At 41.4% G+C, this 27,440-nt stretch overlaps 1 protein-coding gene across 1 annotated transcript in view; it reads left to right on the top strand.

The window, feature by feature from the left end:
* The window catches only part of LOC132099275 (NACHT, LRR and PYD domains-containing protein 12-like), a 225,241-nt gene that overhangs the window by 22,660 nt on the left and 175,141 nt on the right, over positions 1-27,440 (top strand). Inside the window, exons 3-4 of the mRNA XM_059505711.1 lie at positions 8,505-8,678; positions 8,790-8,963. Of these exons, the coding sequence (XP_059361694.1) occupies positions 8,505-8,678; positions 8,790-8,963 (348 nt within the window). The remainder of the gene's footprint in view (positions 1-8,504; positions 8,679-8,789; positions 8,964-27,440) is intronic.

Here is a 27,440-nt window from a genome sequence, read left to right as displayed (position 1 = left end):
AATGAATGCATTTAACCTGCATTTACAAATGCAAAAATAATGTTTTGATTATATAAGACATAAATGTTGAAAATTTGTTTGAAAATATAATAAATAAATAAATAATAAAAAAAGATACTTTAAATGTGAAATTAAAACCGCTAGTGGGTGTCAGCAAGTCACTGTTAATAAGTGAGTAAGTGTGATTGAACCAAATCATTTAAACGGTTGATTCATTCAGGAATGAAACACAGTCATTGTGCAAAACTGTGCTATGGTGGCTGTGTTTGCAATTATTTTTGTTGTCGAAATAGAGCAAAAACAGGCAATATGCTGTCTGAAAACGCAAATTTAATAAACGCTCTTAATTAACTTCTTGTTTATGGAAATGTAGTAAAACATTTTTTATATGTAATCATGCTGAATTCTGTAAGAAAAAAATGGCACTCTTCGTGTGATATTAATTAACTATATGAAATGATATAAATATAGGCTATAAATATTACATTTTGTGATCATTCTGAAGGAGTGGATGCTGAGCTGCCGTATCCTTCATATTGAAATGAATTATATTATTACATTATTTCTTATTTGACTATAAATCAAGTTATGGCAAGAGTGAAATGTGTAACTTTATGTGCGCTTATGAGATGTTAAAGAATCCCGCTTTATGCTGTACTTCTACTCTCTAATATGATGACTTAATAGTGCGTCTGTGTGAAGAACCATACTGATAAAATTCTAGCTAGGGCTAGGCGGCCTTGAAGTTCTGATAAGTTCTTTGCGTATGTGTGTTAGTATCTGTCTGTAGAGGGAGAAGCTCAGACAGTCCCAGGACAAACATTCAACTGCCAATTTCCAGCGTATCAGATAGCTATATGTCTTTGTAGAGATGTATCGCATCTGATCTCTGATCACTTGTCACCAAAATTAGTCATCAGAAAATATGCTTCAAGCTTGCATCCATCTGTGGAAACTGTCTTAAGTTTATCTAAGGTTTGGAACCAATCAGAATTTTGCTGACCTACGCATTGACGCAGTTAGCATCTTCTGTCAAGAGAATAATTGTTGGTGATTTTGAACTGTACGGAGAGTGGCCTACGAACTCCATCGAGAGTGTTACAACTGACTTCTGCTTATGAAACTGCAAACTATGTTCTTCAGTAAATTTTATTCTAAAAAATCGAAATGCATTTTAACAGACTGTATCATTCAGTGAAAGAAGCTCTCTAAATTAAAGCCCTGCATTTCAGCCCGAGCCCGACAGGCCCCGACTTATTTCTGCCCCTAGGGCCGGGCCTCGGGCCTTTTTTGGGTTATCCTTCTATTTATATTTTTAGACATTAATAAAAAAAAAAAAGAGAAGTTGACGTCGACGATAGAAAAACAAACATAGACATTTCATAACCTCATAACTTTCATAATCTGATAATTCAACCCGTTATAATTACACTGACATACTGACATGACAGTCTCACGCACGCACTCACGCACGCTTTTCCGTCAGCGCGACCCACGATTATACTTCACTTATATCCACTTAATGTAGTAGTAGCTATTAAAGGCCTCTAAATTAATGTATTAATCATAGCCTAGTTGGCCAACTAATAATTATAAAAGGATGATTCATGCAGCGGCGAGCATTTCTGTGTCTGCACCTGTTGTTGCGGGCCACGCAGCAAAGAAGAGAGCGCTGGCCGAGTTTGAAAACATTGTGGAGCAGGACGAGGATGACGACGATGAAGTACAGCAATACATGCGCCTCAATCACAACATGGAAGGTTGATGGACGAGATGTGCTGCTATATAGTGGAAACAGAACGAGACCCTGCTACCGCAGCTGTCAAGACTGGCTCGCTCTGTGTTTAGTGTCCCGCCAGCAGCAGCAGCGAACGTGTCTTCAGCGCAGTGGGAAGAGTGATAGAAGAGAGGAGTGGGTTTAAACCTTCCACTCTGGAGGCTATTCTTTTTCTCCACGATGCTCTGTAAAAGACTGTTCTAACTTTTCATTTGACTGGACTTTATTTTCGTTTAACTGTTGGAAACTAATGGAAAAAAGAATGGACATGTTCTGTGGTGCATTTTTGAGGTAAGATAACCTGCAAGTTTGTTTTTAATTAATTTAATTTGTTTAGATTATAGGCAGGCAAAGTTGTGTTTGTAGAAAAAAAAAGATATTTGCGATTTATTATTTTTATTTGCAAGTCTGATTTTTTTTTAATTTGTGCAATTAATTATTGCTTGTGAAACTACTGATTTATTTCTGGATCTCATTCTACTCCGAACAAAAATGTAAACACAACACAACACTTGTTTTTGCCCCCTTTTTCATGAGCTGAACTAATCTTGTCTAAATCTGTGTTAGTGAGCACCTCTTCTTTGCCGAGATAATCCACCCACCTCACAGATGTGGCATATTAAGATGCTGATTAGACAGCAAGATTATTGCACAGGTGTGCCTTAGGCTGGCCACAATAAAAGGCCACTTTAAAATGTGCAGTTTTATCACACAGCACTGTGCCACAGATTTTGAGGGAGTGTGGAATTGGCATGCTTTCTTTTTTTCTTTTAATTTATTTATTGAACACTTTTACACAACCGACCATTGACCAAAGTGATGTACAATAATTGAATACATAATAAAACAGTATCAAAACATAAAACACAACATTAAAACCACAATAAAATGACAGTGATATAAACTCCACAATTTCAATATCCAAAGAAATGTCTAAACCACATTAAATGGAGAAGAAACAGTCGAGCTACAGAAGGACAGCAGCTAGTAAGTGTTTTGTCTTTTTTTCTAATTAGACTGTGTGATCGTCATTGCTAGGAAAGTTTTTGGTTTAAATTGTGTGTGTCTTACCCTGGTAAATACGTGCTTAAAGTGGCGCTTGGTTTTGCGTTTGCCTATCGCGGGACTGCCTGGTTTCGATCTGCTAAATAGTGAGCGTGGCCAAAGCCAGTGAAAGTACTTAATTAGCTGTTTTGAAAGCACTTTTCAGAAGAAACAGTCGAGCTACAGTCGAGCTACGGAAGGACAGCAGCTTGTAAGTGTTTTGTCTTGTTTTCTCATTAGACTACTGTGTGATCGTCATTGCTAGGAAAGTTTTTGGTTTAAATTGTGTGTCTTACCCTGGTAAATACGTGCTTAAAGTATCGCTTGGTTTTGCGTTTGCCGCGGGACTGCTCAGTTTCGATCTGCTAAATAGTGAGGCGTGGCCAGCTGACTTCAATCACAGGCAAATACAAAAGCAGTAGGTTTCACCGCAGCAGCCCTCGTGTGAAGACCGACGAGTGTAAAGACAATCGACTCTACCTGCGCGACTCCACTGAGCAAGGACACCGGCAGGGCACTTGAGTATTGCTTTTCTCCTCTCTTTTTTGTATAGCTTGTTCTCAAATATTTCTTACACTTGTAGTCACTATGTGCTTTCAGATCTCTACTATCACTACTAACACTCGAAGAGCACGCTACGTACATTGCAGGAAGGCCTGTCTGACAAACCTACGGCCTGTCCCTCTGACCTCTACTACTATGCTCTCTATTCCAGTTGGTCTCTGTCAGTCTGCAGTTAACAAAGCAGACTTCATTTCTTCTATCGCTACTCATTCCGGTCTTAACCTCATGGCACTGACTGAGACTTGGATCAAACCTGAAGACATTGCCACCCCTGCATCCCTCTCCACTAATTTCACTTCCCGCACTCCTCGTACCCCTGGGAGGGGTGGAGGTACTGGTCTCCTTATATCAAAAGAATGGAAATTTGATCTTCAGCCATCACCTACAGGTAATGGTTCATTTGAATCACATGCCATTACTGTAACCCACCCTGTTAAAATCCACTTTGTGGTCATTTATCGTCCCCCAGGTCAATTGGGAAACTTCTTTGAGGAGTTGGATGTGCTAAAGAAACTCTACCGACCTCAGTGTGTATCAGTCTCTCCTCTCTTCCTTCTCAAGAAATGTCTTCACGGCTAAAACATCCTAATACCACAACAAAATTAACACCTGTTGTGACGCTCGGACACTCTTCAAGACTTTCCCTTCTCTTCTTAATCCGCCGCCACCACCTCCTCCATCGACTCTTACAGCGGACTAATTTGCCGTTTTCTTCACAAATAAGACAAGAACCATCAGTGACCATTTCTCCACACCGCAGACTGAGGACAACTTCACAATGACCTACGCACACTCTTTCTCCTCCTTCTCTCTACTCTCAGAGATGGCCGTTTCCAAACTTCTCCTGTCCAATTATCCTACTACTTGTCCACTTGATCCGATCCCCACTCACCTCCTTCAAGGGATCTCTTCTTCAGTCATACCTTCACTTACTCACATTATCAACTCCTCTCTTCATTCTGGAACATTTCCCTCAGCATTCAAGCAGGCTCGGGTAAGCCCACTGCTCAAGAAACCATCTCTAAATCCAACGCTTCTTGAAAACTACAGACCGGTATCCCTTCTTCCATTCATTGCAAAGACACTTGAGCGAGCTGTGTTCAACCAGCTTTCTATGTTCCTTGTACAGAACAACCTCCTGGACAGCAACCAATCTGGTTTCAAAAGTGGCCACTCAACTGAGACTGCTCTGCTCTTGGTTACTGAAGCCCTGTGACTGGCAAGAGCAGCTTCAAAATCCTCAGTACTCATCTTACTGGACCTGTCTGCTGCTCTTGACACCGTTAATCACCAGATTCTCCTGTCCACCCTCAGAAAGATGGGCATCTCTGGAACCGCACTCCTGTGGGTTAAGTCCTACCTCTCTGACAGATACTTCAGTGTGTCTTGGAGGGGTGATGGTTCGAAGTCACAACACCTTGCTACTGGGGTTCCTCAAGGCTCAGTACTTGGACCACTTCTCTTCTCCATCTACATGACGTCATTAGGATCTGTCATTCAGAAGCATAGCTTTTCTTATCACTGCTACGCTGATGACACCCAACTCTACTTCTCATTCCAACCAGATGATCCGACGATAGCTGCTCGCATTTCAGCCTGTCTGAGTGACATTTCTAGCTGGATGAATGACCATCACCTTCATCTTAACCTTACGAAGACAGAACTCCTGGTGATTCCAGCTAACCCATTGCTTCATCACAACTTCTCTATACAGCTGGGTTCGTCAACCATTACTTCTTCGAGGACAGCCAGAAACCTAGGAGTTGTGATGGATCATCAGTTTAGCTTCACCGACCACATTGCTACAACGACCCGGTCCTGCAGGTTTGCCTTATACAACATTAGGAAGATTAGACCATTCCTATCAGAGCAAGCCACCCAACTTCTTGTCCAAGCTCTGGTTCTCTCCAGACTGAACTATTGTAATGCTCTCCTGGCGGGCCTTCCTGCATGTACTGTCAACCCTCTGCAATTTCCTGGACTGTGCCCAGCTGGTGGAATGACCTCCCAATCTCAATTCGTACAGCTGAGTCTTTACTCATTTACAAGAAACATCTAAAGACTCATCTTTTTCGACAGCACTTAACCAATTAATACTAGCGCTTTTCCTTTTCTTGTCTTTTCATTTATAAAAAAAAAAAAAAAACCTGGCTAGGCGTTCTATACTAGACTAACTGAGATTTGTCATGGCACTTGTATACTGTTGTTGTTCTCTTGTTGACCTGACTGCTTCTATTGTTCTTCTGATTTGTAAGTTGTTTTGGATAAAAGTGTCTGCTAAATGATTAAATGTAAATGGTAATGCTAGGAAATGTTCTTTAAGCTTGTGTTTAACAACACTTAATTTGGGAGTTGATATAAGAGAAAACTGTAATTCATTCCAGAGTTTCTGAGCTATCGCTACAAAAGTTCGAGCTCCCCTTCGCCGTTTAGTTCTAGGAATCATCAAGGCCTGGTCAGCTGACCTTAGAGACAGTTTTGGCTCATATTTCTCAATCAGTTCAACCAATAGAGTGGGGTGGTGTTGTGGTGCAGTGGATAAGACACATGCCTTTGGTGTTAGAGACCTGGGTTTGAATGAATTTATTACAAACACTCGATCGGGGTTTAAAGTGAGTTGAGTAAAAGTGTACTAATAATTTCACAAATTGTCTGATGTAGCTTGATGCTAACGTTAGCTCTAATGCTACTAATAGCAGGTGCATTTCTTCTTCATAATGCATTTCTGTCACAATAATTCATGTAAGGTCGTAAGAAAATGTTTTGTTGTATTTTTATAGTAAGACTTTTGATAAATAAGGGCTAAATGCATACTGAGACTGAAGTGAGATAGCAGTTTAGTGGATTGTAAAGCTTAAACATACCACAACAAAGGCTAATAAAGGTATCAACAGATAGACCAAAAGACAAAACCAAGTCTAAAATAAGACCATGAACATGAGTGTGTTTATTCACATGCTGTATAAGATTAAAAAAATCAATTAACATAAAAAAATCTCTTACAATGGATTTGTAGGATAGCACACGTATGTTAAAATCACCAACTAACAGCAATTTATCATACTTCAATATAATTTTACTTTAAAAATCAGCAAACTCCCAAATAAAGTCCTTATTATATCTAGGCGGCCAATATATTAAGGCACACACAACTGGATTTGTCACTTTAAATAAAAATAACTGCAGCTCAAAGCTTGAAAAAATTCCAACAGATAATGGATGACACGTGAAACTATTCTTAAAAACAGATGCAAGGCCTCCACCGCGGCTTGTAGTGCGTGTAGAATTTAAAAAAAACACAATCCCGAGGTACCAATTCAGTGAATGGGCTTAAATCATCCAGGGTCAGCTATTTCTCAGTCAAAAACAATAAATCTAAAATATGTTCAGTGAAGAAGTTATTTAAAATGAATATTTTATTTGACAATGAACTTACATTCATCATTGCCAGAGTTAATTCAGCAGATACCTCCTCTGAATATTGTTCTCGGCGGACTTGTCAGAGGTTCTGCAGGTTCACCATCTGTTTACAAAGACGGGGGAGTTGATAGCATGATAGCATGAAACCACTTATAATTCATAAGGGCGCCAGGTGAAAGATAATTTCTCTTCCTGATTGAATAATGGATAAGTAGAATGAGAGTTGATCCCCTTAGAAGAGGTAAGAATCGCTTTCAGCTTTACCACAAAGCCACTTCGCCACCTCCGCCACTTCCTGCGACGCCTGTTATTAAAATCGCATAGCAACTGGCACAGGCGAAATGGGAGTGAGCACCCAGATGGAAGGTAAGTGCTGAATCTTTTCTGCATGCAACAGTGTGCTCCCTCCATTGATGATTTAATATCAAAAAGCATTTGCCAATCATATGTTACAAGGGCAGAGGAGTTTATCACACAGAAAGACATAATCACAAATAAAACAAAGACAAACTCAGAGCAGAAGACGGCACGCCACATACACAGGTGCCATCTTTACAGGGAACTCAAAAATGCTGACTGCAAGAATGTCTACCACAGTTGTTGCCCGTAAATTGAATGTTAATTTCTTTACCATAAGCCATCTCCAAAGATGTTTCAGAGAATTTGGCAGTACATCCAACCGGCCTCACAACCGCAGACCACGTGTAACCACACCAGCCAAGGACTTCCACATCTAGCATCTTACCCTCCTTTCTTACCTTTGGTTTGCAAACTCATCTGCATGCTAGTCGTTCTCATTGGGGTCTCAACCTGACTGCAGTTCGTCTTTGTAACCGACTTGAGTGGGCAAATACTCACATTCGATGGCATCTGGCACTAGTGGTGTTCTCCTAATAGATGAATCCCAGTTTTCATTGTACAGGGCAAATGGCAGACAGTGTGTATGGCATTGTGTGGGTGAGTGGTTTGCTGATGTCAACATTGTGGATTGAGTGGCCCATGGTGGCAGTGGGGTTATGGTATGGGCACGCATATGTTATGGACAATGAACACAGGTGCATTTTATTGATGGAATTTTGAATGCATGGAGATATTCTGACTACATTCTGAGGTCCATTGTTGTGCTATTTATTCACGACCATCACCTCATGATAATGCACTGCCCCATGTTGCAAGGATCTGTACACAATTCCTGGAAGCTGAAAACATCCCAGTTTTTGCATGGCCAGCATACTCACTTGACATGTCACCCATTGAGCATGTTTTGGATGCTTTGTATCGGTGTATACGACAGCATGTTCCAGTTCCTGCCAATATCCAGCAACTTCACACAGCCATTGAAGAGGAGTGCACCAACATCCCACAGGCCACAAATTAACAACCTGATCAACTCCATACGAAGGAGATGTGTTGCACTGCTTTTTGGACCCCCCCCCCACACCCCCCAGTACAGTAAAACTGCACATTTTAGAGTGGCCTTTTATTGTGGCCATCCTAAGGTGCACCCGGCTATTAAAAGCCTAGGTTTGATGTTTTATGAAGAGTTATGAAAACATAATGAAAATATTAAATAAAAGAAGCTTTTTATTTTATAGCCTTACACTTTCTTTTAAATTCAGTAGTCTGAATATATCATATATAATATATGGTTATAGCTTTGCATTAACTGCATTATAGTCTATTTTTGTTCTCTACACAGGCTACAGTGCTGTGATCTCACTGCTCAGTCTTGTGAGAGTTTGTCTTCAACTCTACAGTCGTCAAACTCCTTTCTTAGAGAGCTGGACCTGAGTGACAATGATCTGCAGGATTCTGGAGTGAAGCTTCTTTCTGATGGACTGAAGACCCCAAACTGTCAGCTGGGGATTCTGAGGTAAATGGTTTTTAATCAAATAAATTTTCAAAATATGTGGTGCGTTTATCAATTTGTAAAGCTCATGATGTAACTGTGCATATATTACTGTTTGTTTGGTTCTTTACAAAGGCTACAGAGCTGTAATCTCACTGCTCAGTCTTGTGAGAGTTTGTCATCAGCTTTACAATCATCAAACTCCTTTCTAAGAGAGCTGGACCTGAGTAACAATGACCTGCAGGATTCTAGAGTGAAGCTTCTTTCTGATGGACTGAAGACCCCAAACTGTCAGCTGGAGATTCTGAGGTAAATGGTTTATCATAAAATAATTTACAAAATGCAATCATAAAGAATGACTGTCACAAAGGTTGCCATATGCTCTCAATGGAATGCCAGAACAAGAGATAAAAAAATTACCCCCATATTTATACACATGCCTATTATATAGATTTTCAACCTGAGAAAAATGACCCAGGTGGACTGAACATCTGACAATTAAAATGTTGAAATATTGCGATTAAAAATTTAGCATTTTCAAATACATCTATTTCATGAATGAATTCCTCTGCACAGACCTACCCAAGCTAGCAGCACCATCTAGTGGCTGTGTGCTGAACAACCATGGCATCTAAGCCAGGGTCTAGAATTATCACTCACCAGGCACCAAGTTCAAGTAAAAACTGATCTATGAAATTGTCTTGGTCACCAGTTTGTGAGAATGCAGTATGGCTTAGTGTGATTCTAAAATGATAAAACTAGCAGTTCACAATCTGGTGTTTTACATTTTTATTTACATTAATCCATTTACAAAACCCTTACAAATGAAAAATATAACAAGCTATTCATCATAAAGAGGTAAGTAAACACAAGAAGTGCTTGTAATACAAAGTTTCAGACTTTGTTTAGAAGAGCACTGTGTCTAAGCGCATCTCAGTTCACAGCAAATGCTGCTTCACTTGAACTCCAGCTTACACAAGTGCTATGAGTTTGGATCACTTGGATTTGGAAATGCAACATAAGGCCATCCTCAAAAATATTTTGGTTTGCAGTAACAGTAAAAATATATAAAAAAAGGGTCTGTAGGTAGGTCTATATTTTGTTTTCAAGTTTCAATGTAAAAAAAGTACAATTTTGATGATGGTGATTATGTAGGTATGAATTTAAACAAATTAGCATATTGTGACGTCACTGGCTGGGTCTTCAACCCGTGCCTTCGGGCTCATCATTGCAAACCTCATTTTGATGCAGGCTATATAGACCACAAACAAATTGAAATCTTTGCCAAAAACATGTTTATTGCATGAATTTCAGGTGAGAAGAAAAAAAATGAGGTAATGTTATACTGTTTTACTTGCATCCATCGCTAGGTGTCATGCAACCTACAAATGAGAGACCGTTTACTTTGCTTTTTTGGGTTGCCACTTTTGTGAAAAAAAATCCTGTTTGATTTGAGTGACAAGTGTTCATTGAATCGATTGTAAATTCGATTTTGTATGTCCAGATGCATTTTATACAGCAAATAACACCAAATATAGGTAAATCCACGGACAACAAGCAGGACGAATGTAAAGATTCAATATATTGGTAAAGACCAATATTTCTGATGATTTATTGGCGTGAAGTTACATGCACAATGACAAACAGGAGTGCAACATTCTCGAAAAACAATAAGCAAGAGTGGACTGCCATAATGGAAAACATTTACTGCAGGCTTCAACATGGCTGTGTTTACGATTAGAAATGTCAACAACAACAAAAAAATCGCATACGTAGGCGATTCTAGCCCGAATCTGTATCTGTATAACTGAGACTGTCTGAATAGCGGCAGAATTCACATTTCTGTTGTAAAAAAAGAAACACTGTGCAGAAGTATTATTTGCTGTTATGCATGTGTATCTGAAGCTGCTGTGTGACGTGTGTTCAAAAAAAAAAAAAAAACCTGGACGTTGATAATCTAATTGATAATCTAATTTTTTATTTTATTTTTTGCATTTAACCTGTTAGCCAGCACCCCCCATTATGGGACTCACAGCTAAAGTGCTCTACCTAACTTATAATTGTAACAGTTTCCTACTTCAGTGTGTTACAAACATAACTTTGGTGTCTTTGGAAAGAAGACCCTTTGGGCTTTACTTTTTAGCAACTATTCTTATCAAGCAGATTCGATAATGCTCAAAAATATTCAAAGATATAGACACTGAAGTGCCTTGAAAGTTTTTTTTTACCACACTTTATATTTTTTATATTTTTTTATTTCATATAAAAATACATGAAATGAGTCCTGGAGCAATCTAGAAAAGTAATGGGTTGAAAGCCACATGTCTCATGAGTTTCTATTTCAAATCTGAATAAGATATCATGAAAAATGGGACTCCTGCTAATATTTTTCTGAGACTATGTCTAGACCCCCCACCCCCAAAATATAAGAAAATATATTTCCCAATAGTATTGAAGGCGTAAACATACCACTGCATAGTTTTTTTCAGTTATAAAACACTAGACAGAAACTTAGACATCATATAAGTGATTTATTTGAGCACTAGAAAAATACAATAAGAATAATTTGAGTAAGAAAAATGAGAATAATAAGAAAAATAAAAAAAGATTTAACTTTGTTTGCCAATAACAGAACATCCTGAGATTGCTAGAAATGCAGTATTTACAATGAATTACCATGCAAATAAGTGCTGATGTGCTGATGGCCACTTATACAGATGGTAATAACACAAATGTGCCAAAGTAAATAATCCACTCTCTCTATTCATATAGACGCGTTCACTTTGATAGCCATGATCATACAGTAATAGCGAGTTGATTTGGGCTGATTTGCACTCAAACAGATGGAAATCATGCAGATACATTCAACATAAAACACACTCTCACGTATAAAAAACTGTTGAAAAATAAAACCAAGAAAAAGGCGATCGCTATAAGTTTCGCCCCCATCAGCTGACAGAGCGCGTCACGAGGGAGCATCAAAATTCAAATATAATATCTTTCGCCTATCTTTCATTCATTTTTTTTTCCGGTGGATTGTCTCATTCTGTTTGTGACACTGTACGCTGCAAAACCATGCCGTTTTTTTTACTACCAAGACGCAGTTTCTGACCGTGAGTTATTCCATAATGGACGCAAACAGTTCTGTTGCTGAAGAACTGAAACGGAAACAAAGGAATTATGATCCATATTTTCAACGTTATTGCTCCATTGGACTAAACGTGCTTCATGAGATGTCGTTCAGTGGACCTTTACCTTTCTAACTAAACCAGGATTTACAGCTGTGGATGTGTTTATGACTCGTTATTACGACGGATCTGGTATGTACAGCGTTTCTAATGTTCATTTTTTTTGTGTACTGCTTACACAAATGTAGCAAATACAGTCTTCATAAGCTTTTCATTGAAAAACAGCGATCTGTTGATCTGTTGAGAAATACATAAATATTGGAAATTGGAAAAAGTTGCTGCTTAATTTTTATAATAGCAATTTGCATATACTCCAGAATGTTATGAAGAGTGATCAGATGAATTGCATAGTCCTTCATTGCCATGAAAATTAACTTAATCCCAAAAAAACCTTTCCACTGCATTTCATTGCTGTCATTAAAGGCCCTGCTGAGATCATTTCAGTAATCATCTTGTTAAATCAGGTGAGAATGTTGACGAGCACAAGGCTGGAGATCATTATGTCAGGCTGATTGGGTTAGAATGGCAGACTTGACATGTTAAAAGGAGGGTGATGCTTGAAATCATTGGTCTTCCATTGTTAACCATGGTGACCTGCAAGGAAACGCGTGCAGCCATCATTGCGTTGCATAAAAATGGCTTCACAGGCAAGGATATTGTGGCTACTAAGATTGCACCTAAATCAACAATTTATAGGATCAACAAGAACTTCAAGGAAAGAGGTTCAATTCTTGTAAAGAAGGCTTCAGGGCGTCCAAGAAAGTCCAGCAAGCGCCAGGATCGTCTCCTAAAGAGGATTCAGCTGCGGGATCGGAGTGTCACCGGTGCAGAGCTTGCTCAGGAATGGCAGCAGGCAGGTGTGAGCGCATCTGCACGCACAGTGAGGCGAAGACTTTTGGAAGATTGCCTGGTGTCAAGAAGGGCAGCAAAGAAGCCACTTCTCTCCAAAAAAAACATCCGGGACAGATTGATCTTCTGCAGAAAGTATAGTGAATGGACTGCTGAGGACTGGGGCAAAGTCATATTCTCCAATGAAGCCCCTTTCCAATTGTTTGGGGCATCTGGAAAAAGGCTTGTCCGGAGAAGAAAAGGTGAGCGCTACCATCAGTCCTGTGTCATGCCAACAGTAAAGCATCCTGACACCATTCATGTGTGGGGTTGCTTCTCATCCAAGGGAGTGGGCTCACTCACAATTCTGCCCAAAAACCCAGCCATGAATAAAGAATGGTACCAAAACACCCTCCAACAGCAACTTCTTCCAACAATCCAACAACGGTTTGGTGAAGAACAATGCATTTTCCAGCGCGATGGAACACCATGCCATAAGGCAAAAGTGATAACTAAGTGGCTCGGGGACCAGAATGTTGAAATTTTGGGTCCAAATTTGGGGTTTTAATCCCATTGAGAACTTGTGGTCAATCCTCAAGAGGCGGGTGGACAAACAAAAACCCACTAATTCTGACAAACTCCAAGAAGTGATTATGAAAGAATAGGTTGCTATCAGTCAGGATTTGGCCCAGAAGTTGATTGAGAGCATGCCCAGTCGAATTGCAGAGGTCCTGAAAAAGAAGGGCCAACACTGCAAATACTGACTCTTTGCATAAATGTCATGTAATTGTCGATAAAAGCCTTTGAAACATATGAAGTGCTTGTAATTATATTTCAGTACATCACAGAAGCAACTGAAACAAAGATCTAAAAGCAGTTTAGCAGCAAACTTTTTGAAAACTAATATTTATGTAATTCTCAAAACTTTTGGCCACGACTGTAGATTGTCAAGATTAAATTTGTCCCGTTTCGTTTAATCAATTCATAAACACTGACACGTGCAAGTTGAGAGGCTTTAAGGACGAGGGTGTTGGGGTGCAGGCTAAGAGGTTAACTATTGAATAACCATTCAGGAGACCTCGGTTATCCACTTAAGACTTGGTTTTTAACCCCCCTCACCAACCCACAACTGACCGAGAGCGCAGAGCCCATTCTCGCACTCGGTCAGTTGTAGAACGGGCAATTGGGCAGCTGAAATGTTGGTGGCGCTGCCTTGACAGGACTGGGGGGATGCTATTATGTGGTGGTGTGCTGCACAATGTCGCACACAGGCATGGCATACCACTTGGTGAGGTGGCAGCACTGCCAGATGACCCTGATCCAGGACCAATGTATGTGCAGCCCAACCAACAAGCCATTCAGGCCTGTCAACATGTGATTGCAACAATATAAATGGTAATCAGAGACAGTTCATTTTTTGACCAATTCCTTTAATGAGTGGCTTATGTCTGTAAGTGGGTCAGTGATATTTTGTTCAGGTGACTGTTAATTTCTCAGATGGCCATAACGATTTGCTGTTGTGACTCCAAAACAGCATGCATCAAGACGGGGCCAGACAGATGGGCGTCAGCACTGGGGGGAGCACTGGAAATGCTGGGCACAGTGGGCGTTGGCTGCTCAGAAGGGGCGGATTCCGTAAAAAGGGAAAAAGGAAAATAAAAAAGGACTTTTTGCTGCCCCTGGGTCCTGGCAAGTCCGTAAGTTCCTAGAAGTCGGAATAATGAGGGACCTGCCAGTTCCGGTGCTGCTCGGGAGAGATTGGCCGGGCTTTGAGACCGTGTTGGCCGCCGCCACTCAGCCTGCCAGCCCTGGAGGGGCCTGTCGCGGGCGACGCACTGCCACCCCGTTCTCTTGGCGACGGAGAGCGGGAGAGATGGTGAGTCCCCCACCCAAACTAATAATATGTTTTATGATGTCTACCAACAGGACACGGGAGGGGGCTCGTTTGGCCAAGCTCAGCGGGAAGATGATAGACTGAAACACTGCTGGTCCCAAGTGTGCACGCTGAAAGCCAAAGACGTCCGACCAAAACCCCATCCGCTCCCGCACTTCATTGTGGAGAACTGGTGCCCCGGTCTAAAACGGAGGTGATCCTGCAACTGGCTATCCTGGAGCTGCATTACTACCTACTAGGAAGAAAGTTCACCCTGTTCACCGATCATGCAGCCCTACAATGGATGTCCAGGGCCAAAAAAAACAACGCCAGAGTGACCCAGTGGTTTCTCGCGCTCCAGGATTTCCTCTTCACCGTTCACCACCGCGCTGGCACCACTGATGTCTCCAATGCGGCTGAGAACTAACTGTGTTGACTCCTTTCTCTGCAGACACCAGCGTGTGATTGATCAGCCCCACAACGAAACTGCACAGAAGAGCACCCAGCACTGGGAGACCCACACGGAGAGCACGTGGACACTCAGCAAGCCATTACTCACTCAAATCCCCCGATCGGCAATAAATCCACCCTCCGGGGTATTTATTTTGAGCTCTCCTTGTCGTGCATTCCTTCCACCCCGTGACAATGTATGTGTGTGTGTGTGTGTGTGTATATACATATACACACAACTAGTACACATAGTTAGTACAAATTTTTTTTACAGCTTAAATCGGTACAGAAAATGAACCCTGATGCTGATGATACTCAGCTCTGTATTTCTTTATGTCCTGAACTTTAGTGTGCTATTTGATAGCAATCTTTCCTTTTTCCTTTCCAATCTTTCCAGTCTCGCTGCGTTGTCTTCTGTTGTGTGGGCGTATTCAAGCCACACGCTTCAGTAAAACATTATAATCTTAATAGCGCGTTCAGTGCGGGGCGTGGTCGCATTAGAAGATAAAGAAGGGAGACGTGAAAAATGGACATCGCGTTGTTTCCATATGGATTGTTTTCGGCAGCACTTGATTAGTTTAAAAGTACTAAAGGCTTTCTATAGATATATCTCTCATAATGCGTATACGCGTTAATCGACTTCAGAGGGTTAAGCGTGCAGAACAAACACCCAATAAAACATTACAATAATCTAATCTTGAGGTCATAAACGATTAACATTTCTACATTTGACATTGAGAGCATAGGTTTAGATATATTTTTAATATGGGAAAAAGGAAAGCTTGCTATCAAATAGCACACTAAATTTCAGGACACAAAGAATCATCAGCATCAGGGTTCATTTTCTGTTATAAAATTTTTTGTACTAACTAGGTGTACTAATTGTGTGTGTGTGTGTGTCTGTATATATATATATATATATATACAGTACAGACCAAAGGTGTGGACACACACATGACTATGAAAATTTAAGATTCACACTGAAGGCATCAAAACTATGAATTAACACGTGCAATTATATATGGAATTATATACATAACAAAAAAGTGTGAAACAACTGAAAATATGTCATATTCTAGGTTCTTCAAAGTAGCCACCTGTTGCTTTGATTACTGCTTTGCACACTCTTGGCATTCTCTTGATGAGCTTCAAGAGGTAGTCACCTGAAATGGTCTTCCAACAGTTTTGAAGGAGTTCCCCGAGAGATGCTTAGCACTTGTTGGCCCTTTTGCCTTCTGTCTGCGGTCCAGCTCACCCCTAAACCATCTGGATTGGGTTCAGGTCCGGTGATTGTGGAGGCCAGGTCATCTGGCGCAGCACCCCATCACTCTCCTTCTTGGTCAAATAGCCCTTGATGCCTTGATGAAAATAAAGAAAACCCTTTGAATGAGAAGGTGTGTCCAAACTTTTGGTCTGTACTTATATATATATATATTGTCACGGGGTGGAAGGAACACACGACAAGGAGAGCTCAAAATAAATACCCCGGAGGGTGGATTTATTCACAATCGGTGGATTTGAGTGAGTAATGGCTTGCTGAGTGTCCATGTGCTCTCCGTGTGGGTCTCCCAGTGCTGGGTGCTCTTCTGTGCAGTTTCGTTGTGGGGCTGATCGGTCACACGCTGGTGTCTGCAGAGAAAGGAGTCAACACAGGTTAGTTCTCAGGCGCATTGGAGACATCAGCGGTGCCAGCGCGGTGGTGAACGGTGAAGTGGAAATCCTGGAGTGCGAGAAACCACTGGGTCACTCTGGCGTTGGTTTCTTTGGCCCTAGACATCCATTGTAGGGCCGCATGATCAGTGAACAGGGTGAACTTTCTTCCTAGTAGGTAGTAACACAGCTCCAGGATAGCCAGTTGCAGGACCACCTCTGTTTTAGACCGGGGCACCAGTTCTCCGCAATGAAGTGAGGGAGAGGATGGGGTTTTGGTCGGACGTCTTTGCCTTTCAGCGTGCACACTTGGGACCAGCAATGTTTCAGTCTATCATCTTCCCGCTGAGCTTGGCCAAATGAGCCCCCTCCCATGACTTGTTGGTAGACATCATAAAACATATTATTAGTTTAGGTGGGGGACTCACCATCTCAAAAATAGTGACGCAGCAGGCGGCGACCTGTCACGTGTCCCTGTGCACGCAAGTTATTGGGAACTGGGCTTTACTGTCAGTCCACGGAGGGGGAACATGGGTTTGGAGTAAGCTCACGGCACTTCCAGAGTCTAACAGGGCCTTGAAGGGACGGCCATTGACTTTTACCATGGCATCTGGCGCTCCTACTGGTAGGTTATGATGTAGAATACAGCCTGACAGCCATGTCCGCACGGGATTTGAAGTGTGTTCCGTGGGCATCGGTTCATGCTGGGGACCGGGCCCTGTCAGCCTGCCCCTAGGGGTTGCAGGATGCCCTCCAGCGTGCGTTGTCCCTGGACCCCCCTCCGGGGAAACGGCAGCGCTCGTTCTCCCACTTCCCGGCTCCGGGCCACCTTGGCCAGCTCAACTGCTTCCACCAGTTCCAGCGTTGTCCCCGGTTCCTCATGGCGACCGCCTGACAATGGACACGGGGCAAGGCGCGCAGGAGGCAGTCAATCACCACTCATTCCATTACTTGTGCAGCCGAGGGGTTTCTGTTCATTAGCCAGTGTTGCGCCAATCTAGTCAGTTCTGCGGCTGGGCACGAGCCGGTACACGAGGTTGAAAGATACACTCGTGGAACTGTTGTGCCGCACACACCGGGGACAGTCCTACTCGGTCCAGGATTTCCTGCTTTACGTCATCGTAGCGGTCTGCCAGAGCTGCGGGCAGGCTGAAAAAGGTCCGCTGCGCCTCTCCCATGAGCAGGGGGGCCAAGGCAGCGCCCAGTCATCTCGTTCCCATCCCTCCAGGGTTGCTGTGTTCTCGAACATTTGCAGATAGACCTCAACGTCGTCGTGAGCTGACATTTTGGGCAAGAACTGGGCGGCTTGTATCCGGAGATCTACTACCGGAACGCGCTGGCGGCAGGTTAGGCGGGGGGCGGGATTTCCTGTTCCATCTCACCCTGGCGAGAGGCAAGATGTTCCACAATTTGATGCTGGCGGAGACTGACCTCCGCCAGACGTTGCAGCAGTTCATCCCTCCTTTCGTGGGGAGGAGCGCTCACCTATCTGGGGAAACACAGGGAGAAGAAGAAAAGGAGTTGAGGAGTTGACAGAGATCACTTGTTGGTGTACTTCCACTTGCTATGCACGCATTCTCCACCACGGGGTGGAAGGAACAGACGACAAGGAGCTCAAAGCTCAAAATAAATACCCCGGAGGGTGGATTTATTCACAATCGGGGGATTTGAGTGAGTAATGGCGTGCTGAGTGTCCACGTACTCTCCGTGTGTGTCTCTTCTGTGCTGGATGCTCTTCTGTGCAGTTTCGTTGTGGGATTGATCGGTCACACGCTGGTGTCTGCAGAGAAAGGAGTAAACACAGGTTCGTTCTCAGCCGCATTGGAGACAACAGACTCCCCGTTGTCAGGCCGCGCACGGCTTATCTGGCCGCCGGCAAACGAGTCTCAGGTGTGGCCGATCAGCCCGTGATGTTTTGCAGGTGCATGGTATCCATTTCCAGGGCAACACTGATCTGTTCTCGGGATGCTCGTCACACTATATATATATATATATATATATATATATATATATATATATATATATATATATATATATATATATATATATATATATATAAATTGTTTTTACTTGTACTGTATCTTTCTTGATGCTGTAATAACATTAAGTCACATAGGGAAAAATATTTTCTGTTAACTTACAAACCCAAATGTTCCCTAATCAACAAGAAATAATGTGCAGAATTTTAAGAAAGTGTCATATTTCAAAAGACAATAATGGAAGGTATTCTAGATTAAGCTGTAGATTTATCATTACATCACTTTCACCAGTCATATTATGTTGTAATTAATAAAAGCTAAATTTCATTTCAGCAGGATGGTTATCTGAAGTTTTAGGTACCAATCAAAAGTAATTATAATTTTAGCTCATGTAACATCTCACCCTGGCCTGAATTGCTAGGAAATGGTTGTAAAGGATCGTTCCACTGTAGCGAAAATTCAGAAAATCAAACTAAATTATATTAAACGCCTTGATCGACAATTTTGAATACAATCACAAGACACCTAATTAAATATCTGCTTACCTGTATCAGTGACAGGCATTGCGTCAAATTGTTTCCTCTGTATCGCCACCACATTTAGAGCAAATGTGCGAGCTCCTCGATTTTTATAAAAAAACCATCACTTTTTTAGCATTCTCAACTACACAAATTAGTCACCGTCTGCACATTTTTGGCACTGTGCTACACTTCTATAGGTACACTGATAGCTTTTGTGATGTACACACGCCTATGATGGCAGGATTGTATGTTTCCTTGGTTTAAATTGAGAGAGCAGGATCACAGTTTCAAGTTAAATATTGTGGAGATCCCATGAATTTATGAACCTTATTTATGGACAGACATGGGGACTTGTGACTTGGTGACTTGGACTCGAGTCGACTCGAGTCGCTATTTTTATGACTTGTGACTTGACTTGACAAAAAATAAAATACTTGAGACTTGACTCGGACTTGGAAGTTAAAGACTCGGGACTTGACTTGACTTGAGACAGGATGACTTGAATGACTTGAGTGTTAATCACATTATGTTTTCAGTTTGAATATAAAATATATAAATTATTTTTAAAAAATAAAATTGATTACTCAGCTGGAGCGCAGGCTGAGAATCGCGTTGTCATGTCATGACATCATCAGTCATGCCCTCTCTACCTTACGCAGACCACGCCCACTTAGATCAGATATCACATCACATCAACATCTCAGCTTGAGGGGTACTGAGGGTCATCGCTTTTGTCGTCAATAATTCGCGCCTAAAAACGCGTGGAAATCGCTAGTCGCGCCACTTTCTCATTGTTTCCAAAGTGCTCGGGCAGTTGCGCCCCTGAGGCGTCGAGCGTGTCGCACCGCGTCGCGACCGTGTGCGACCGCGTTGCTTCCATTATGAGCGCGCATACCGGTGGCGCATACATGGTGGGATAGGCCACATCGTGCTCGGCTTGCAGACAAGACTCTCGAATCTTATATTTTGCAAGTGCAATACCTTGTAATAGAGGTAATGACTTACGGATGTACTCTGAGAGAGAGAGAGAGAGAGAGAGTGTGTGTGTGTGTGTGTGTGTGTGTGTGTGTGTGTGAGAGAGAGAGAGAGAGAGAGAGAAACACACTCGTGCTTCACCTGATGAAGGAAACCCAAACTGAGTCTGACTCCAATCACAACCCCAACATTCAGAAACTAATTGCCAAAAATCTGAAGTATAATTATGATGAAAAATGAAAAAAATGAATTTGAGCTCCAAACCAAACTCCAGTGTTATTCGGCCCTAAACAGAACCACAAAGCTGGCAAATTACTTATCACTCAAGCAATTAAAAGAAAGACAAATCCTTTCAAGATTCGACTCAGTGATCATGATTTGGAAATAGAGATTGGTAGACATAAAAGATCCTGACTACCGAGAGAAGAGAGACTGTGCAAACACTGTGAGCTGAATCAAACAGAGGATGAGAAACACTTCCCAAATACAGCACTACAAGAGAAACATTCTTCCCACAGTTTGAAGCTTCGAATCGTTCATTCTTGTCTCTAAATGACTTGGAGAAACTACTCTATATACTTGGAGAGAATGAGACGGCAGTCACAATAGCTACTAAATATTTATACACCATACACACCATACGAAAGGGATAATTTATTGTATTCAACTGTTTTATTTTATATTCTTAATTCTATATAATTACTATTATTAATATTAGAAATATTATCTGCTGCTGCTATTTTTATTGTATTTTATTGTAATCATAATCACATAATCACGCCTATGATGGCAGGAGATCCCATGAATTTATGAAGCTTATTAATGGAGAAACATTAAAGTTAATTAGGTGGCTTTAGAAGAGAACACTTTTAAGAAGAAAGTCGATTCAAGAGGGTCTAATGTCTAAAGAAGCAGACAAAAGAAATGGATCAGTATGTTTGGTAAGAAAATTCTCAAATACATTTAATCAACCAGACACATATCAATATTTAGTTACTTTATTTTGATAGTGCACTTAAGACATTCTACTAACTATAAGTAACTTTGTAACTACATGTCAACTAATTCTCATTAATTTTCAACTATATGCCTACTAACTCTGAGTAGATTGTCAGGGTAGGTTTAGGGTTAGGGGTAGGTTTAGGGTTAGTATAAGATATTAAGCAGTCAGTGTATACTGCTAGCTGACATGTAGTTACAAAGTTACTTACTGTTAGTATAATGTCTAAAGTGGATTATCGAAATAAAGTGTTACCCAATATTTAGCTGTTCAAAATGATCACTGTGTGATTGGATGTGGTTCATTTACAGGTAATAATCCCACCAGGACAACGGCTGGAAGGTTTGAAATGTATGTGCTATTAAACCAGTAGATTCATTTTCAGTTTATAACCATATGTAAATAAAAATCTTAAACTATGGCATACTTTCCAATCGGCTTTGCTGATTTTAATAGAGTTTTGGTTATGCCGTCACATTTTACTGGAACGAGGGGATATGTATATGATAGCAGGGAAAACATCATAGAACAGAAGGCGAAGAATAGCAAACATAATTTCTACTTTTTCATTTATTTAAAAAAGAAACAAACAGCGTTCAAAGGTTTTGCTTAAATAAAATTTAACAACTGTCTGTCAGCTGATATTTAAGAACCCAGTGTGAAATGCTTTTATAAAATAATGCCAGGATAATAGTAAATGTAGTGATGTATACATTTAATATGTTTTGCTAGACTAAAAATTTGACAAAATGTTACACCTTTTGTGTTCATATCAATGGCAAATACTGTAAATACAGTAAGTCAATATAAATACATAGGCCATATATATTACTGAGGCCTCACTGTGTGGATCATAAAGTCTTAATGTAAAAAATGCATTACTTGTGTAGCAGAAATGACTCGAACCAGACAAATTAAAGAGTTGATCAGGGCTGTGGCCGAAACATGAGCCAAATTCCTCAGTGAGGCAACAGGAAGTCATACAACATTCTGTGCCACAAGTCCCAAGCAAGATAACCAACCAACTCTTCCACAGAACAGCTTTCAACATTAACACCACTAGAACAATTATTGACAAGAGATTGTCAAATTTGGCGAAATTAATTGAATGCAACACTGGACATCACATGTAAACCCATGAGAGTTATACACCATATCTTTAAGCACTTCCCCCACCCAGCAGAACCAGACTGAAATTCCTAAGGGGGGGGGGGGGGGGGGCTTTGAACCTCTGGTCTCCACAGAAATCTTTGTCAAGAGAATGACAAAGAAACGGTCTTTTGTACATATATATGGACCAAAATGAACTCCAAAATGACTTCTAAATGAATATCAGTCCATCGCTTCACTCCATATTCATTTATGTGTAACCCACACATTTGACTATCATGTTATAATCACTTATTGTGTATGTCTTTTAATACCTATGGGATAGCTTAAGGATACATATTCATGTCTAGTATCTATGTAATCGAATCTGCTTGCTTGAAATAGTCCTGACAATCAGTTATTTGTCAAATGTATCATATTCTTGTTATAGGAATCATGTCCAAAATTATACCCTGCAAGAGCGTGAAAATTCGGACCACAAGCTTGATAAGATAACATGATTTATGATACCCCCGAGCCAAGACAATATCTGATTAGTCAAGACAACATTTGAGGTGTGGCCAACAGGCCAGTTTAAATACTTAGGACACCATAAAATCTTGCTTTTTAGCTTCTAGCTTTGCTCTGCTATTAGTCATGTATGCTTTTAATTGTTAGCTTTGCTTCTGCTACTAGTCATGCCTGCTTTTAGTTTTAGCTCTGCTTTTGCTATCAGTAATGCCTGCTTTTAGCTTTTAGCTTTGCTTCTTAACGTTGGCTTTTAGCCATGCTGTTTGTCATCACTGTTCTTTGAGCGCGGTTCCAGCGTGCTTCAGCCTGAACGCCTGCCGCTACTTAGCCACGATGAGAAGAAATACCACCTAGTCTCATCAAACTTTATTTCTTTTCTTTTCCGTTTGAGAGTTTCGTGTTCTGAGTTAAATTTTGTAACGCCGTCTGACCTTGACTGCTCGTTCAACTTCAACCAGCCACACAACCCTGCATCTTCAGCCAACGCCCAACCACGGGCTTCCCAAGACGTCACTTCAACGACTACTGAACTTCCAGCCAATCAGCGACATCGGGATACCCCTTTCAACGACAACAAAGGGGACTCCCTTTTCACAGGATACGCAAGTAACTTTACCTCCAGACTGTGACCTTTACTGGTGTATCTAATATAATTTTAACCTCATTGAGGAACTCAATGCGAGGGTTAATTAAGTGATTGATGGCTGTTCATGTCTATGCAATTTAACGTATTGCTGTAAACTTGGGATTCCACATTTCCATTCTCTTAGGGGCTGTTTACACCTGGCCACTTCATGCGTTTTCTCAGATCGGATAGCTATCTGATTTATCAAAATGGTTCCATTTACACCTGGTCACATGAATGTGTTTTTGCGAAACGGATTTAAATCCGATCTTCAATTCCCGCGCTATATGCAGATTTAATGGAGAGCACGTCACCAAAAGCAACAGATATGAGCTGCATTTTATTGATCATCAGCTAAAATTTCAAAATCAAAGACTGTAATAAGAGAGAGCGGCAACAGCACTGGTAAGATCATTTCGTTTCTCTACTATTAATGATGATGATTGTGTGTTAAGCGTTCGCGACTTACTTTCACTTTGATTTGCGATAGTTTGCACGTTGGTTAAATGAATATATGCTCAGCTTCTCATCTGGTGGTGCGTGTTCCAGTAGCGTCGTCATATCTGGCTATAACATTAAATATAGCCTATAACACGCCCTCACACGTTTATTTTTTTAGCATTTTGGGGAGGAGTACAATTTACATATGTGGTTTTAACAACCAGATGCATTTACACTTGTCTAGTTTTGTCTGGAATGCGGCCCAGACCACCTCCTGAAGTGGTTTGAGCGATCGGATTCAAATCAGTCTCAAATGCGTTTCGGAGGGCATTTACACCTGGTCTTTTCACGATCGGATAGCTATCCGATCTGAGAAAACGCATGAAGTGGCCAGGTGTAAACGGCCCCTTAAACTCATCTTTCCCTAACTTTCGATCTTCCTGCAACTTTTGTGAATGTGTGAGTGCGTGCGTTTATGTGTTAGAATAGTTTATATGTCTTAGATTTATCTAATAAAGGCTTATTCATATTGAAAAGAGAAGTATCTTGTGTGTGTTTTGTGCTTACAAGTTAATGTCTTAAACTGCTGATCTTGTTACTGTGCTAATTGATAGTGTTTTCACTATACTTTGGACATTAATATCCAGCGCAGATTTGATGTTAAACAGCTCGTTCAGTGATTCGCAGGGCGTCTCAGTGATCAGCCGTGAAACAGTGATTCTTAAATGATTACCTTTGAGCTAAATTGACTGTGTGTGTTTCCCTTACACTTGTGTATTATACTGTATACATGTATCATGCATAAGATTTGTTTATACAGAAGATCTAATCTGATTTGTATATTAATATGCATAAATTTAGACTTTCTTTTTTATCTGGCAGTATGAGAGAGGAAAAATGAATAGAGGATGGAAGAGAAAGAAGAAGTATTTTAGGATGTTGAGTGTCAGGAATTAAGGAAATTTAAGTAGGAAGCCTATTCTGGAGCTTGTGGAAAAGGACTCAGACATCTTGTCCCATTGATCGCCTGTCATGTAAGTACTGGGTCCTCAGTCATTAGTGACGAGTGGTGTGCCCACTGCAAACTGTCGGTTCTAGTGTATGATCCTCACCCTGTTAACCACAACAGGTGGTATGTAGAACCAGATTCAGGTGTACACACCCATCGTATTGAAAGACCCTGGAGAATATACACAGACCAGATCTGGAGGCTTAGGAGGAACGGGACTAAAAGCATGCTATCTGTTCACCTCAAAGTAATCGAGCGGTATGAATGGATTGCTAGGAAACACTGTGATGGAGCCTTTGGTAGATTAATTCATGGCATTTCAAAACTGTATAAGTGTGTGTGTGTGGTATTTTACAAAAAATTCCAATGGTTCTGTGATGTTTTTATCCATCAGACCATATTTTCTTTGTCATGTAAATGTTATGATTTCAGTATGACCTGTGTTGTGTCTGCTGTGATCCTTACAAAAGAAGGTTAAGAGATAGCCAACTTTTAAAGTAATGGATCATTAACCCATTACTGGTCACCCCACATTTTCAGCATGGAGACACAAATGACATACCCAAAATTAAAAGATTACTGCTCATGAGTCTCTTACATATATAATCAACATATGTTCACAAAGCTGACATTTCAAAGTTTACTGTTCAGGAATCAGAATTACCCAGACTGTTATGAAAATAAAGATATATAAGCTCAAACATTGAAAACAAAAATAAAAATATGAAAAAAAAAATTATGTATAAAAAAATTGTTTAATGTAGGATATAATTTTAGAAACATAATGAAGCTAAAGCCACAAATCTACTAATGCTTAATTTGATATTCAGAACATAATCTCACAAACTGTGAATTTTATGAAACATTTTATGATAATGTGTTTTTGGAAGTCATGGCCTAGTGGTTAGAGATTTTGATTCCTAACCCTGGGGTTGTGGGTTCAAGTCTCGGGCCAGCAATACCACAAACAAGGTGCCCTTGAGCAAGGCACTGAACCCCCAACTGCTCCCCGGGTGCCACAGCATAAATGGGGGCCCACTGCTTCGGGTGTGTGTTCATGGTGTGTGTTCACAGCTGTGTGTTTGATCTTTTGAAGGGTTAAATGCAGAGCCCGAATACAAGTATGGGTCACCATACTTGGCTGTATGTCACGTCACTTAATTGATTCATGACCCATTCATCATTCTATTGTTCTTATGAAACAAGCCTTTCACACATCGGTCAGGTATGAGACATAATCCTCATTATTCTTTTATCATTATTCTTTTGTTTTCAGTCAGACATTATTAGCATTTGTTCTGGTATTTCAAGGTTTACCAAGCCACATCGTGTCAATCCCAGTATATATTTACCCAACTATTATCAAAAGTTTTCGATAAAGATACAACAAAACATTTTCTTAAGACCTTATTTTAATTATGACAAAGTGCATTATGAAGAAGAGCAAAATGTACATTTTGAATCTTGTTATAAAAATGCCCAAATCTCAAGAAAATCACAATTTACCAATGTAATCATGTGTTTATTATTTTGATATTTCATGGGTACAGAGGTTTCTCACTGGTGGGTGGTGGAGTCGAGGCGAAACGGGGGAGGGATGGAGGTCCAGGCCCGTGAAAATGAATAGGACCTGGAGGGTGGAGCAATGGCAGACTATGGAACAGAGGGGGACCTGGGCATTGGAGCAGAGACAGACCATGGAACAGAGGGTAACCTGGGCATTGGAGCAGAGACAGACCATGAAGCAGAGGGGAACCTGGGCTGTGAAACTGTGACAGTGCCTTACAGAGCCATGGCTGAGCTGGCAGAGTGGGGGGCCATGGCGGAGCAGGCCTAGCGGGGGGCCATGCCAGAGCAGGCCGAGTGGGGAGCCATGGGGGAGCAGAACCATGGACAGACCACTTGGTCGTGACAGGACAGGCAGTGAGTTCATGAGTGGCCTCTGTGGCCATGGCAGGACAAGTTCGTGGACAGCCTCCTTGGCCATGGCAGGACAGACAGAGAGTGCGTGGATGGCCTCGTTGGCCATGGCAGGACAGGCAGAGAGTGCGTGGATGGCCTCGTGGGCCATGACAGGACAGGCAGAGAGTTAGTGGACGGCCACCTTGGCCATGGCAGGACAGGCAGAGAGATCGTGGATGGTCTCCATGGCTGTGACAGGACAGGCAGAGAGTTCAAGGATGGCCTCATTGGCCATGACAGGGCAGACAGAGAGTTCAAATGTGGGTGTCACCACCTTGGGAGGTGCTGCAACGGAAGGCACCTTGGGAGATTCTGCAGCGGACACCACTGCCTCTGGGGGCACTGGAGTGACTTCACGGTCAGGAGCGGCCTCAGGAGCAGACACGTGGACAGGAGAGATCACTGGAGATGTGGCGGCCATCTCGGCCGGGGACTCAGACGTGGCAGCCATGTCGTGACGAGGCCCTTGAGTGGCGACCATGTCGTGACGAAGACCTGGATGATCAGCTGAGAGGTGACAAGGCTCTGGAAGTTCAGATGAGGCGTTACAAGGCTCTGGAAGTTCAGCTGTGACGTGACGAGGCTCTGGAAGTTCAGCGGAGGCATGACAAGACTCTAGAAGGGCAGCCATTTTTGAAGAGATTCTTGAGTGGCAGCCATTTTGT

Source organism: Carassius carassius, chromosome 22 (assembly GCF_963082965.1).
Source record: "Carassius carassius chromosome 22, fCarCar2.1, whole genome shotgun sequence".
Taxonomy (NCBI): Eukaryota; Metazoa; Chordata; class Actinopteri; order Cypriniformes; family Cyprinidae; genus Carassius; species Carassius carassius.
Note: the sequence above shows the minus strand (reverse complement) of the source record. Positions and strands in the feature narration are given on the sequence as shown.